The following is a 13,955-nucleotide window of genomic DNA, read 5'->3' as shown; positions in this document are numbered from 1 at the left end:
CCCAGGACTCTGGGATCATGACCTGAGTCATAGGCAGATGCTTAATCAACTGAGCCATCCAGGCGCCGTCCCCCCTCCATGAATATTCTTATATGTCTTTTCACACATTTGGAATTCAGCACATTGCTGAAATCTCACATTAGTTCCAGTCATTATTTGGATTTTTTATGTGGAAAATTATGTTGTTTATGGATAAAGACGGTTTGACTTTTCCTGATCAATGTTTTGTTTTGTTTTGTTTTCTTTCCTTTATTGTATGTCCTTGAGTAGAATTTCTGGTGTAAAGTTAAACAGTAGGAATAGGTTTGACTTTTCCTGATCAATGTTTTTTTGTTTTGTTTTGTTTTCTTTATTGTATGTCCTTGAGTAGAATTTCTGGTATAAAGTTAAACAGTAGGAATAATAGTAGATATACTTGTCTCTTTATTTTTATTTTAAGTTGTGCTTCTGAGGTTTTACCAGTATTATATTGAATCTTAATGAATTTGCTGACAATGGATTATTTTTTGACTTAAAAAAAAAAGCTGTGACAATTTCATATAATTCAGCCTAATGTAATATTGGTTCTAAGATTTTCACTTACTGAATTAAGAAAGTTCCCTTCTATTCTTCATTTTGGAAACATCCTGAGGCATTGAATTATACTGAATGCTTTTATTATGTAATATTGTTCCCATAGTCTTTGAAAGGACACATTTTGCGATGTTGCACTCTTTATATTCCTATGGTAAATTCTTTTTGTTAGAATGCATTATTTTTTATGTGTTTGGATTGGCTTATTTTTTTATTTATGATCTTTCGTTTGTGTTCATACATGAGGTTTTGCTATCTGAGTCAGATACTTGTTTCATTAAGATTTCGGTGTTTTTTTTGCCTTTTTTTTTTTTTTTTTTTTTTTGGTTAAGGATTTTATTTAACTGTCAGAGAGAAAGAAAGAGAGCATGCAAGCCTGGGAAGCAGGAGACAGAAGTAGGCTCATTGCTGAGCAAGGAGCCAGGCTCAGAACTCGACTCTGGGATCATGACCTGAGCTGAAGGCAGACACTTAACCCACTGAGCTACCCAGGGTCCCTTGTTTTTTTTATTCTTAAAACATTTATTTTAAGATATTTTAGACATACAAAAAATTATAAAGAGCAACATAATGAACACCCATGTGCCTACCTTTCAGCTTAGGAAGTAAAACATTTTGGATGAAGGTGAAGCCTCCTGTATATCTCTCTAATAGAATCCTTTCTCCCTTCTGCCCTTTGGCTACTCACTAATCTAAATTTTGTTTTATCATTTCTCTGCATTTTTTTTTAATTTTAATTTTTTCAATTTATTTATTTATTTTCAGAAAAACAGTATTCATTATTTTTTCATTTCTTAATACTTTTCTTATATTACTGTCTGTCTTTAGGGCACTTGATTTGCTTCCAAGTGATGCTTAACTGAAATCCCAAAAGGATTGATAATATTGTTTTAAAATTATTTGGTTCTAAATATTTTTATCATTTTTATTGTGATTTCTACTTTAGCTTATGAACTATTTAGGATTTAGTTTCATTTTCAAGATGCATAGGATTTATATATGTGTATATACTCCCCTGTCCCATACTATACTTACCTACACATATACAAACATACTATCTTTTATTGTGGTGTTTTAATTTAATTGCATGGGGGTATTGAATGACATCTGCATGATACTATTTCCGTTGAGATTTCTCTTGTGTCCTAATACTTATCCAATTATTGTGAATGTTCTCTATTTACTTGAAAATTACATATAACTTCATTTTTTGGATGTAGGTCTCTACAACCATTATCAAATGGAGTTTGTTTTCTCCAAAATATCTTTAATTCCATATTAATCTTTTTGTCTGCCTGATCTACTAGGTTGTAATGGAGATATATTAAAATTTTCACTGTGTTTATGTATTTCACTTTATTCTTGATGTAATCTAGTGCACTGTGATCTGTAGAACTGGATTCATTTCTACTTACTCTGCTTTGTACTGGGTGTGTACTTTCCCTTTGGAAATTTGTGGGTTTCTTCAGTTCTAGGTAAATTCTTAGCTATTATGTCTTTGAATTTCATTTTTTCCCCTCCTGTTTTCTTTTTTCCTCTGACACTATTAGACATATATTGGAACTTTTATCTATTCTCCATATTTCTTAAGTGCTTTTTTTGTTGTAATTTTTACTTTTATATCTTGTTCTAGGGAATTCTTCAGGATTATATTATTAAATTATTAAGTTAAATTTTTAAAATCTCCTGTATTGAGGGGTGTCTGGGTGACTCAGTTGGTTAAGAGTCCCAACTCTTGATTTCAGCTCTGGTCATGATCTCAGGGTCATGAGATCAAGCCTTGCATAAGACTCTGCACTGAGTATAGAATCTGCTTGAGATTCTCTCTCTCAAAGCCCCTCGCCCCTGCTCCTGTGTGTGCACATGCTCTCTCTCTCTCTTTCTTAAAAACAAACAAACAAAAAACCCAGGGACACTTACGTGGCTCAGTTGGGTAAGAATCTGCTTTTGGCCCAGGTCATGATTCCAGGGTCCTGGGATGGAGCCCCACATTGGACTCCCTGCTCAGTGTGGAGCCTTCTTCTTCCTCTTCCTCTGCTCGTCCCCCACTGCTCACTTTGTCTCCTGCTTTCTCTTTCTCAAATAAATAAATAAAATCTTAAAAAAAAAAAAACCCAAAACTCCTATATTGAGATTTTTAATTTCACTGACTACATATTCAAGGATTCTCATATAGTCTGTCTTCATATTTATTAATTTATCAATTTTTAATTTGTAATATTTTTAAAGTAAACTTTACCCCCAATGTAGGGCTTGAACTCACACCCTGAGATCAGTAGAGTCATGCTCTACTGACTGAGATAGCCAGCTGTCCCTAGTCTCTCTTTTTAAATGACTGCCAAGTATTTTCCTTCTCTGTTTTAATTTTATAGTTTTGGGTTTTTTTTTTTTTAATTCCTCCCCTCCCCCAGATGAAAAATCCTAACTACTTATTTTAAAATTGTTTTCAGATTGTATAAATTAATTTTCATTTGAACTGAAATTATCTCTGGATTGTCAACTCCATTGGGTTTTTTTAGCTCTTGGAATTGCACTGAAATTATAGACCAGTTTTGGGAGAATTGATATTTTAACAATATTGAGTCTTTCAGTCCATGAGCCTGGTGTATTTTTACATCTATCTGGACCTTCAGTTTCTTTCAGAAGTGTTTATTGTTTTCAGTAGACATGACTCACACGTAATCTGTTTAAATGTATTTGTAAGTACTACATACTTCAGGTTTTAATGCTATTGTAAATGGTATTTAAAATTTTTTTCATTTTATAAGTGTTATTGCTGGTATAGAGAAATAGCATTGATTTTTTGCATATTGAATTTATATCCTGTGACATCAGACCCTTTCCTTATTTCTAGTAGCATTTTTGTACAGTGTAGACTACAATTAGATTGTCTACAAATATTCAGTTTTATTTCTTTTCAATCTGTATATATTCCCTTTTCTTGTCCTTTGTACTGGCCAGGACCTTTATAATAGTACATTGTTGAATACAAGTGTTGAGCATGGACATACTGACCTTTTTGGCTGATATTGGGGAAGCATCCAGTCTTTCAGCACTATGTATGATATCAAATTCAGGCTTTTTCATAGATATTTTTTATCAGTTGAAGAATTTTCTGCAGTCCTCTGTTTGTTAGAGCTTTTATCATGAATGGAGCTTACATGTGTCAAATGCCTTTTCTGCAGAGAAAGAATTAAAGGGAATTTCTAAGATTTAATACTATAATACACCTTTTAGAAGTGATTTAATTATATCTAACACATTTCTATATATTGTCTTTTCATTTTCATGCAGTCCAAGATATTTTTAAATTTGTTTTGTATTTTTTCTCTGACTCATATGTGTGATTTAGGAATACAGTGTTTAATTTCCAAATATTTAGGGTTTTTTCAGGCATTTTCCTGTTATTTATTTCTATTTAATTTAATGGGGCTAGAGAATATAGTCTGCATGATTTCAGTCCTTTTATGTTTGTTGAGACTTCTATGGCTCACAGTATCATCTTTCTTGATAAATGTTTTCCTGTGCACTTAGAAAAAAAAGTATATCCTTCTGCTGTTGGATGGAGTATTACATAAATGTCAATTAGGTCAAATTATTTGAATGTTGTTGTTCACATTTTCCATACTCTTAGTGATTTTTTGATTGCTTATTTTATCAGTTACTAAGAGGAAAGTAATGAAATTCAGTTTGTTTTCATGTACTTTGATAGTATCTTATTAATTGGTTATACATTTAATTTTCTTATATCTTCTTGATTTTTGAAATTTGAAACTTGAAATTTGACAAATCAAATTTTTAATCAATATGAAATGCTTCACTTTAACTTGGGTAATCTTTCTCTTTCTGAAGTCTACTCTGTATCAGATTAAGACAGTCCCCTAGCTTTCTTACGATATTCATATATTCATATGATACACCCTCTATCATTTTGCTTTTATCCTGAATCTTTAATTTAAAAAAAATTAAGATATAATTCACATATATAAAATATACCCATTTAAAGTGTACAGTTCAGTTAATTTTTATATATTCATGAAGTTGTGAAACAATCACCACTGATTCCAGAGCATTTTCATCACCCTATAAAGAAATCCCATACCAGGGGTGCCTGGGTGGCTCAGTGGGTTAAAGCCTCTGCCTTCTGCTCAGGTCATGATCCCCAGAGTCCTGGGATTGAGCCCTGTATCAGGCTCTCTGCTTAGCTTCCTCCTCTCTCTCTGCCTGCCTCTGTGCCTACTTGTGATCTCTGTCTGTCAAATAAATAAATAAAAAATATTAAAAAAAAAAATAAAAAGAAAAGAAATCCCATACCTGTTAGCTGCCTTTCCTCCTCCCTCTTCCCGAGACCACTAATTGGATTTCTAGGTCTATGGATTTGCCTATTCTGGACATTTATATAAATGAAATCATATAATATGTGGCCTTTTGTGGTCTGGCTTCTTTCACTTAGCATGTTTATAAGATTTATTCATGTAGCATCTGTTGGTACTTTATTTTTTTTTTATGGTCAGATAATATTCCATTGTATGGATATACCACATTTTGCTAATCCATTCTTCAGTTGGTGGACATTTGGATTGTATCTGTTTTTTGGCTATTACGAATAATGCTGCTTGTATGTATTAATACTCTTGCTTGTATGTATAATACTCTTGTATGAATTTTGGGGTTGCTGTATGTTTTCAGCATTCTCAGGTATATACCTAGGAATTGCTGAATCTTACAGTAACTATTTAGTTTTTTTGATGAACTGCCAAACTTTTTTCTACAGTGACTATGCCATTAATATGTTTCCAGTAGCAAAGTGTGAGGGTTCCCATTTTTTGGGATACTCCCCAACACTTGTTTTTGTCCATCTTCTTAATTATCCTAAGATCCTAGTGGATGTGAAGAGGTATCTCATTATGGTTTTGATTTATATTTCCCTAATGACTAGTGATTTTGAACATTTTCATGAATTTATTGGTCATTTACTTATCTTCCTTGAAGAAATAGCTATCTTTTTTTGCTTCATGGGTTCTGGAACTCTGTTAAGTGCACATATATTTTCTTAAAATGTATGTCATATGTGTTTTTAATTGTTGTGTCATTATAAAATGTCCTTTGTTTCTAGTCCAATTTTTGTTTTAATGTCTATTTTGTCTGATATGAGTATAATTACTGCAGCTCTTTTTTGGTTACTGCTTGCATAGTTAATTTTTTCCATGCTTTTACTATCAACCCATTTGTGTCTTTGGAGCTGAAGTGTGTCTCTTATAGACAACATATAGTGGGATTATAGTTTTTATCCATTTTATGAAGCTCTGCCTTTGCTTGGAGTAGTTGGTCAGTTTACCTTTCATGTAATCACAGACAAGGTAGAATTTGCCTCTTTCATTTTTCTATTTATTTTCTGCATGTGATGTCTTTTTTTGTTTCTCTGTTTCTGCATTAGTGCCTTTTGTGTTAACTGTTTTCTAGTGTACCATTTAATGCCTTTGTTTCTATTACTATATTTTTTAGTTATTTTCTTAGTGGTGGTCATCCTGGGGTTCACAGTTAACATCTTAGTTTATAACAATCTAGTATAGATTAATACCAAATTTAATTTGAATAGCACACAAAACTTTTGCTTCTATTTACTTCCATTCCCTCTCTTCTTAATGATTTTATTTTCATTCAAATACATCTTTATACACATAAGCCTCATCAACACAGTTTGATAATTGCTGCTTTATGTAATTTTATTTGAAATAAGGAAGGAGAAATAAGAGAAAAAAAATTATACTGTCGTTATATTTATTTGTGGTTTTTTTTCTTTTTTTTCATGTGGTTGGGAGTTGTCTAGAGTTGTCTAGTGTCCTTACATTTCAACTGAAGGATTCTCTTTAATATATCTTGTAGGGAAGTTGTGCTAATGATCTGTTCTGTTCATCCAAGAATATCTTAATTTTCCTTCCTTTTTGAAGAGAATTTTTTGTTGAAATTGAATTCTTATTTGAAAAAGTTGAAGTACAATATGCAAATATTATGAAATTCCTTTAGCACTTTGAATAAGTCATCCCACTTCCTTCTAGCTTCATGTTTCTGAAGCAAAATCAGCTGTTAAACCTATTGAGGAATTTTTTGTACTTGCTGAATCACTTCCTCTTGTATGGCATTAAAGATTCTCTCTTCATCTTTGTCTTGAAAGTTTGATTATGATGGATGTGGTTTGGAATTCTTTAAGGTTGTTGGGTGTGTAGATTGCAATTCTTTAAATTATGGAAGCTTTTGTCCATTATTTCTTTGAATATTCTTTCTGGCCATTTCTCCTCTTATTCTGGGGCTCCTATTACATCTATGTTGTTGCGCTTAATGGTATCCCACAGATCTCTGAGAATCTATTCATTTTTCTTTATTTTTTCTTCCTGTTCTTTAGGATGATAATCTCAGTTGATATATTTTCAGGTTCACTTATTCTTTCTTCTGCTAGCTTCTCTAGTGAATTTTTTTTTCATTTCTGTCATGTACTTTTCAACTCGAATTTCTATTTGGTTCTTTAAAAAAATGATTTCTGCTTATTGATATTCCTTCTTTGATGAGACATTGTTGCCATACTTTATTTTAGATATTTAGGCAAGGTTTCCTTTAGTTCTTTGTACATATTTATAATAGGTGATTTAAAGTCTTTGTACATATTTATAATAGGTGATTTAAAGTCTCTGTTTAGTAAAGCCAACTTCTGGGCTTGCTCAGAGATAGTTTCTATTGACTGCTTCTCCCCTGTGTATGGATCATACTCTTGTTTCTTTGTATATAATATTTTTTGTTGAAAATTGAACATTTTAAATAATATAACATGGAACTCTGTAAATCAAACTCCCCCCTATTTCTCAGGGTTCATTGTTTGCTATTGCTTTTTTTGTTTGTTTGTTTGTTTAGTTACTCTCCTGAGTTAAAGTCTGTATTCTTTGTCAGACCACCAGAGTCTCTTCTTGGTTAACTTAATGACTTGCTAATGACTGGATTTATATATCCTTTAAATGTCTTCAACCAGTAAGTCTCCCAGTCTTTGCTAAGGATCTCTGTGTGCTTGTTGGGCATGTTTTCTGAGCCCTACAGGGAGTTTACAACTCTGGCTTTGCCTTCATTTCCAACTATCCCAAAGCCTCAAGGTCAGTGAGAGGTGAGGGATTAGGGTTTCATCAGGTCATTTCTGGGCACATGCACAGCCCTGAACATGTGCATGATCTTCTAAATTGCCAAGAATATATTTTACTTCTCAAAGACAGTACCCTACCCAGCCCTCACACGCCCATATACATGATTTTCCAGCTTTACCTTTTAAGCATTTTGATCAGGTTATGTTTTGCCTCTCTTGTGATCACTGCCTCAGGCATCTGTGGTGTTAAACAATTGCTACTGATTGTATTTGACAATTGCCCTGAGGAGAAAGGCTCTTTATATGAGTGAACTCCAGTTCAAGTCAAATAGAATCCCTGTGAATGAGGGCTTCCAGGGTACTGAGAGTTTCCTAGGGATGGAGCTACCAAAGGGTAGCACTAAACCTGTTCTCCTCCAGTGTCTGTGGGACTGCTGGTTTTCATGGCTACTATAATTCTAAGGATTTTGGTTTTCAAGGCTTCAGAAGACCTGAGTAGAGGAGATTGGGAGTAGAATACATTAACATACCACAATATCACTGTTTTAACCAAAGTTCAGCTATTTTTCTCCAATAAATGCTCTTCAGATTGTTGCACATCTCTGGTTAGTTTTTAGAGCTGTAAAATGTTCATTTTGACAGTTGTTGGTAGTATTCCCTTTTGCTTTTATAGAGGGGCTGATTTTTAGAGGCATTTGATCTACCATTCTGAAAGTACCGTTTCATTTTTTTAAATACTTTTTAAATTTTTTGATAAATATATGATGTATTTTTATCCCCAGGGGTACAGGTCTATGAATTGCCAGGTTTACACACTTCACAGCACTCACCACAGCACACCCCCCACAATGTATATAACCCCACCACCCTCTCTCCCGACCCCCCTCCCCCCAGCAACTTTCAGTGTGTTTTGTGAGATTATGAGTCTCCTATGGTTTGTCTCCCTCCCTATCCCATCTTGTTTCATTTATTCTTTTTCTACCCCCCAAATCCTCCACGTTGCATCTCCACTTCCTCATATCAGGGAGATCATATAATAGTTGTCTTTCTCTGATTGACTTATTTTGCTAAGCATAATACCCTCCAGTTCTATCCATGTTGTCGCAAATGGCAAGATTTCATTTCTTTTGATGGCTGCATAGTATTCCATTGTCTATATATATACCACATCTTCTTTATCCATTCATCTCTTGATGGACATTAGGTTCTTTTCATCGTTTGGCAATTGTGGACATTGCTGCTATAAACATTCGGGTGCACGTGTCCCTTCGGATCACTACGTTTGTATCTTTAGGGTAAATACTCAGTAGTGCAATTGCTGGGTCATAGGGTAGCTCTATTTTCAACTTTTTGAGGAACCTCTGTGCTGTTTTCCAGAGTGAAAGTACCTTTTCTATGTCTGTCTTTATCTTTAAAGGAATTTTCTTTGAAGACCACATATTATGTCTTGCCTTTTTATCTAATCTGAACAATTTCTATTTAATTAGAATGCTTAGAATATTTGTATTCATGTAATTATACATGTGGTTGTTTTATTTTCTATTTGTCCCATCTGATTTTCTTTACCCATCCTCCTTCCCTGATTTCTTTTTGGAAAGGTGCTCAGAGTTCTATTAAAGCATGGCAGAATTTGTAGAATTGTGGATGAGAAAAATTCATGCTTTCTTGCATATATTACACATTGGAAAGAGAGTCAGTAGTTTCTAGTAGGGTAATTAGAGCAGCTGTGCTACTCCATAGAAATAGAATATAAGTGACAAATTTGAACCAAGGATGTAATTTTAAATTTTTTACCAGCTACATTTTTAAAAGTTAAAAGAAGTAGATAAATTAGTTTTAATAATAATTTTATTTAGATTAATATATTCAAGGCCTTAGTTATTAATGAGATATTTTATGCTGATTTTATAATGAGTCCTCAAAATCTTTTTGAATACAAGTCTTCAAAATCTTCAAAATCTTTTATTTTACACTCAGTATTTATCTAAATTTTGGATTAGCCACAACTATAGGCATAAGTGGCTTTGAGATACCACATTGAATACTGTGGAGTTAGAGGGATTCTAACAGATTTGATTTTAATGAGGCATAGTAAGAAATGAAGGTGATGGGGAACATGAAATTTGCTGAGGACATGGATTTTAATAGATTTTAATGATCAGTGGGGGAATATATTAGGACAGAAGTGGAAAACAATAAGAGGGAGATGGAGTCAAAATATCTGGCACAGAAAATAATCTTAGCTGCTATGTACAAAGAGACATGAAGTCTTAGTAATTTATTCAGTTCAGGAATGTGTTGAGATGACAAATGATAATGATTTTCAGTCTAACAATAGCTATAGCTAGTATTAGTTGAATGCTCTGTTAGGCACTTTTCTAAGCACTTTTGAATGTTTTGTATTCATTCATTTACTGTGTCATTTTAAATAAGTGTATCATCTATACTTTTTGGGGGCTCTGTTGTTATCATATATAAAAAATATGAAGCTGTACTTGATAATCTCTAAGCTTCTCCTAAATACCAAAGTCTATGGTTTTGGATATATTGATGAGGAAAATAAAGTTTCTGTCCTCAGCAATTAATTTAAAAAGGTGAGATGTATCCACTAAATTAAAATGTGTGGAGACAATAATTGGGCCTTAAGAGAACTACAAAATGTTATGAGAATCTAAAATGTATTTACTTGAGTATAGTAGATTCGTGGTATATGTTTGGATTAGATTGAAATGAATAATGATAGCTGGTGAATCAAGAGAATTTTTGTGTAGGAGATGCAGTTGATTGATTGATTGATGTAAGTCTTGGGAAGTAGTGAGTGTAAATGAGGAGGAGGAGATGGAATGGAGTGTTGAATAATCATCCAGATAATGGGAGAATGTAATGTGTGTATTCAGAGGATAATGAAAAATACTTTGTATTATTGGGGAGCCATTGAGAAATATTACTATGTGGGTAAGTTGGATTCGAATCTTAGAGAGCCTTTAATATCCTACTAAGTGTGTGGTTGATCACTGCCAATGAATTATGGCAGGGACTGGGGAGACTGTGCCATGTAGTTTTTAGAAACCTTATATTTTGTGCCTATACTTTCTGTCAATGATGAGGCTAATTAAGTGCAATGTCATATTTAAAAATTTTCATTGGGCTAGAAACTTATAATTCACTGGCTTTGAAACTTTGTCATATTGCTTTTGATGAGGGTGTATATGGGCTGCTATTTAGAATGGTACAGGTCAGATTTGTGCTTTTTATTGCTAGTTTTTGTGTGTCCTCTAGGATAGTGCTGTGTTTCTGCTGAGTCTTAATCCTTTGTGATTAAATGATGCTGAGTAAGTTTATGTCAGCATTCAGCATAAAGTGGGTGCCTAAGGCTCACTGTTTAAAACTGTTAGTGTCTGTCCCAAGAGCCAGTACACAGAGCTTCAAATGTGGCACAAAGAACCAAATGGAAAATCATAGATTTCTCAGAGGGATGGAAGTTATAAAGGCATTTCATTTAACTCTGCAAACATGAGGATCTCTCTCTCCTTTTTTTATTTGAGCTTAATTTTATTAGCTTAGCAGACTAGTGGTTTTATGTAATGCCTTGTAAATTATTTTAGTAGGATAGTTCAGGGGATTCGTAAAGCAGTTACATCTCTCTATCTAATTTCATTCAGGTAACTTGTCCAGGAGTGGTGCTGAAAGACAAGGAGGACATCTATCTTAGCATCTGTGTGTTTGGCCAATACAAAAAGACACAATGTGTCCCAGCCAATTTTCCACTGGTCTTCAATGCCAGAATGGTGTTTGAAAAGGTGAGTTCAAATATCAGATCAAATATTTACACATAATCAGAGTACTTCCGAATTTTTAAAGAAAACCCAGAACACAAATTATTGTTGCTGACTATATACTTTTGTTTATTCAAAAGGAGATTTGTAATTTAAATCTGAAAATAAATATTCATTATTTATGCATTGAATCAGTTGCCTCTTTTTTCAGGATGGATCAGTTTATTTCTAAAATTGTATTAGTGGGCTTTATTTAAAATAGAGCACCTGAGTATTAAATAATTTTTATTAAAAAGAGAGAGGAGACATTAATAGGTATTTACATTGATAAATGTGAATAGGTATTTACAATTTACAATGGCTGTCTTGTGGTACTTCATTCTATGAGTTTCTTTTCTATTTTTCCCTGAAACTGCTGCTTCTGGTTATTACTAATCACATTCCTCACTTTTTTATTTCATTCTTTCCTTCCTTCCTTCCTTTTCCTTTTCTTCGGCAAGGAATTACCCATGTCTCCCTCTGCTTCATGCACTGTTCTATAGGTACTGGGTAAACAAGACAAACAGCCTCCTCTTTTAGAGCTTTCATTGTAATATGAGAAACAGAAAATAATCAAGTAAACACAGGAATAATGCAATTTTAGATAGTGGTAAGTGTCATGAAAGAAGTAAAGGGGGGCACCCGGGTGGCTCAGTGGTTAAGCCGCTGCCTTCGGCTCAGGTCATGATCTCAGGGTCCTGGGATCGAGTCCCACATCGTGCTCTCTGCTCAGCAGGGAGCCTGCTTCCTCCTCTCTCTCTCTCTGCCTGCCTCTATGCCTACTTGTGATCTCTATCTGACAAATAAATAAATCAATAAAATCTTTTAAAAAAATTCTCTTCCCCACTGTTTAAAAAAAAAAAAAGTAAAGGGAAGGCAGGGGGACAGGGAGGGGCTGAGTGATTAGGGGGATTATCTAATTTAAAGGATAGAGAAGGCAGTAACATTTAAGCTGAACCTGAATTATGAGACAGTTATCAGTTATTCAAAGGTCTAGGGGGAAAGTATTCAAAGCAGAAGAATAGCAAATATAGAGGCATCTTGTTGGCAATAAGTTTGATGAGTTGCAGGAGCACGAAGAAGGCCAGTATGACCATGGAAACAAGCAGGGGAGGAACTGGAGGTGAAGATCAAGCATGGGTGAAGTTAGAGAGGGCGCGTCAGCTAGCCATAATATGTAATTGTCAAATCTCCATAATGATCATGGGAAGCAGAGATGAAGTGACAGTCTTCAATAATGTCAAAAGTTTCTTTGGTTGGGAAAGGAGTATTTGGGGAATGAGAGGGAAAACACAGAGAGTGTTGTTTTATGTGTGTATTCCTCTCACTTCCTCCTCTCCACCTTGCCTCCCTCCCTGCTCTCCCTCTGTAGGTGTTCCCTGAAGCAGTTGACCCTGGAGATGTGGTTGCACAGCTTGAATGTAAGTCTTTAACTTTTAATTCCTGATTCTAGGACATTTTAGAATTATGCTTCTTAATCTTGGGTCAGGTAAAAGTTAAAAAGAATCTACTAAGAATTTTTAAAATCTTGAGTTGATAATTTAAAACAATTTTTTTTAAGATTTTATTTATTTATTTGCCAGAGAGAGAGAGCGAGCAAGCACAGGCAGGCAGAGTGGCAGCAGAGGCAGAGGGAGAAGCAGGTTCCCCGCCGAGCAAGGAGCCCGATGTGGGACTCGATCCCAGGATGCTGGGATCATGACCTGAGCCAAAGGCAGCCGCTTAACCAACTGAGCCACCCAGGCGTCCCTTATTTTAAAACAATTTTTAAAAACATTTTTCAGAATAAGAATATACCTGGAAATAATAAAATATACATGTGCTGTACAGAGGCTGAGAGTTTTTGCTTTTTCTGTATTAGGTCTGTGGGTATCAAAAAGACTTACTTGAACCTTATATTGATTTAGATGATATGAAGGCATCTTTTTGATGTAAAGATAGAGATCCATGTTGGGTGGGGCTTTGCCCTGCAAACAAGCATATGTCTTTAACCCCAGTGTATTACAAATTAATAGAGTAAATAATAGAATATTGAAGTAATGGCAGCTTAAAATTATATATGATTTGCATTTTTTTATTGCATCTAATATGTTGGTAAATTATTTGAAGTGACATTTTCAAGACTGTGAGTAATAGTAAATTCCTCAAAGTACTAGGAATCAACTATAAAAAGATACAACTATTTTTGAGAGCAGCAATGCAAAGCTGTATATATATTTGGGAATAAGTTACTCAAGCTCAGGGTATGAAATGAAAAGCTCTGTTATCTATTCTTGTGATTAGAGAGGGATCTGAGATCACCGGTTTGGTCTAGTAAATATCTGTGGTTCAAAACATCAACAATAATGGGCATCATCAATGTCACCTGTTCTTCTCCCCTGCACCCCACTGGGATTCCAGCCTTGTAGAAACATGGAACCCAGCACCTTGCTGGAATCTGG

The 13,955-nt window shown here is 34.2% G+C and overlaps 1 protein-coding gene and 1 long non-coding RNA gene across 5 annotated transcripts in view; one reads left to right on the top strand and one right to left on the bottom strand.

The window, feature by feature from the left end:
- Positions 1 to 13,955, bottom strand: part of LOC309843112 — a 1,054,942-nt gene that overhangs the window by 741,906 nt on the left and 299,081 nt on the right. The window lies entirely within an intron of this gene.
- Positions 1 to 13,955, top strand: part of SPATA6 (spermatogenesis associated 6) — a 150,539-nt gene that overhangs the window by 8,184 nt on the left and 128,400 nt on the right. For both annotated transcript variants that reach the window (XM_082686348.1, XM_082686349.1), the window contains exons 2-3: positions 11,362 to 11,499; positions 12,887 to 12,935. In XM_082686348.1, coding sequence (XP_082542474.1) covers positions 11,362 to 11,499; positions 12,887 to 12,935 — 187 coding nt within the window. The remainder of the gene's footprint in view (positions 1 to 11,361; positions 11,500 to 12,886; positions 12,936 to 13,955) is intronic.

The sequence above is a fragment of the Mustela nivalis genome, assembly GCF_964662115.1.
Source record: "Mustela nivalis genome assembly, chromosome: 10".
Lineage (NCBI taxonomy): Eukaryota > Metazoa > Chordata > Mammalia > Carnivora > Mustelidae > Mustela > Mustela nivalis.
This window is presented reverse-complemented; position numbering and strand designations above follow the sequence as displayed.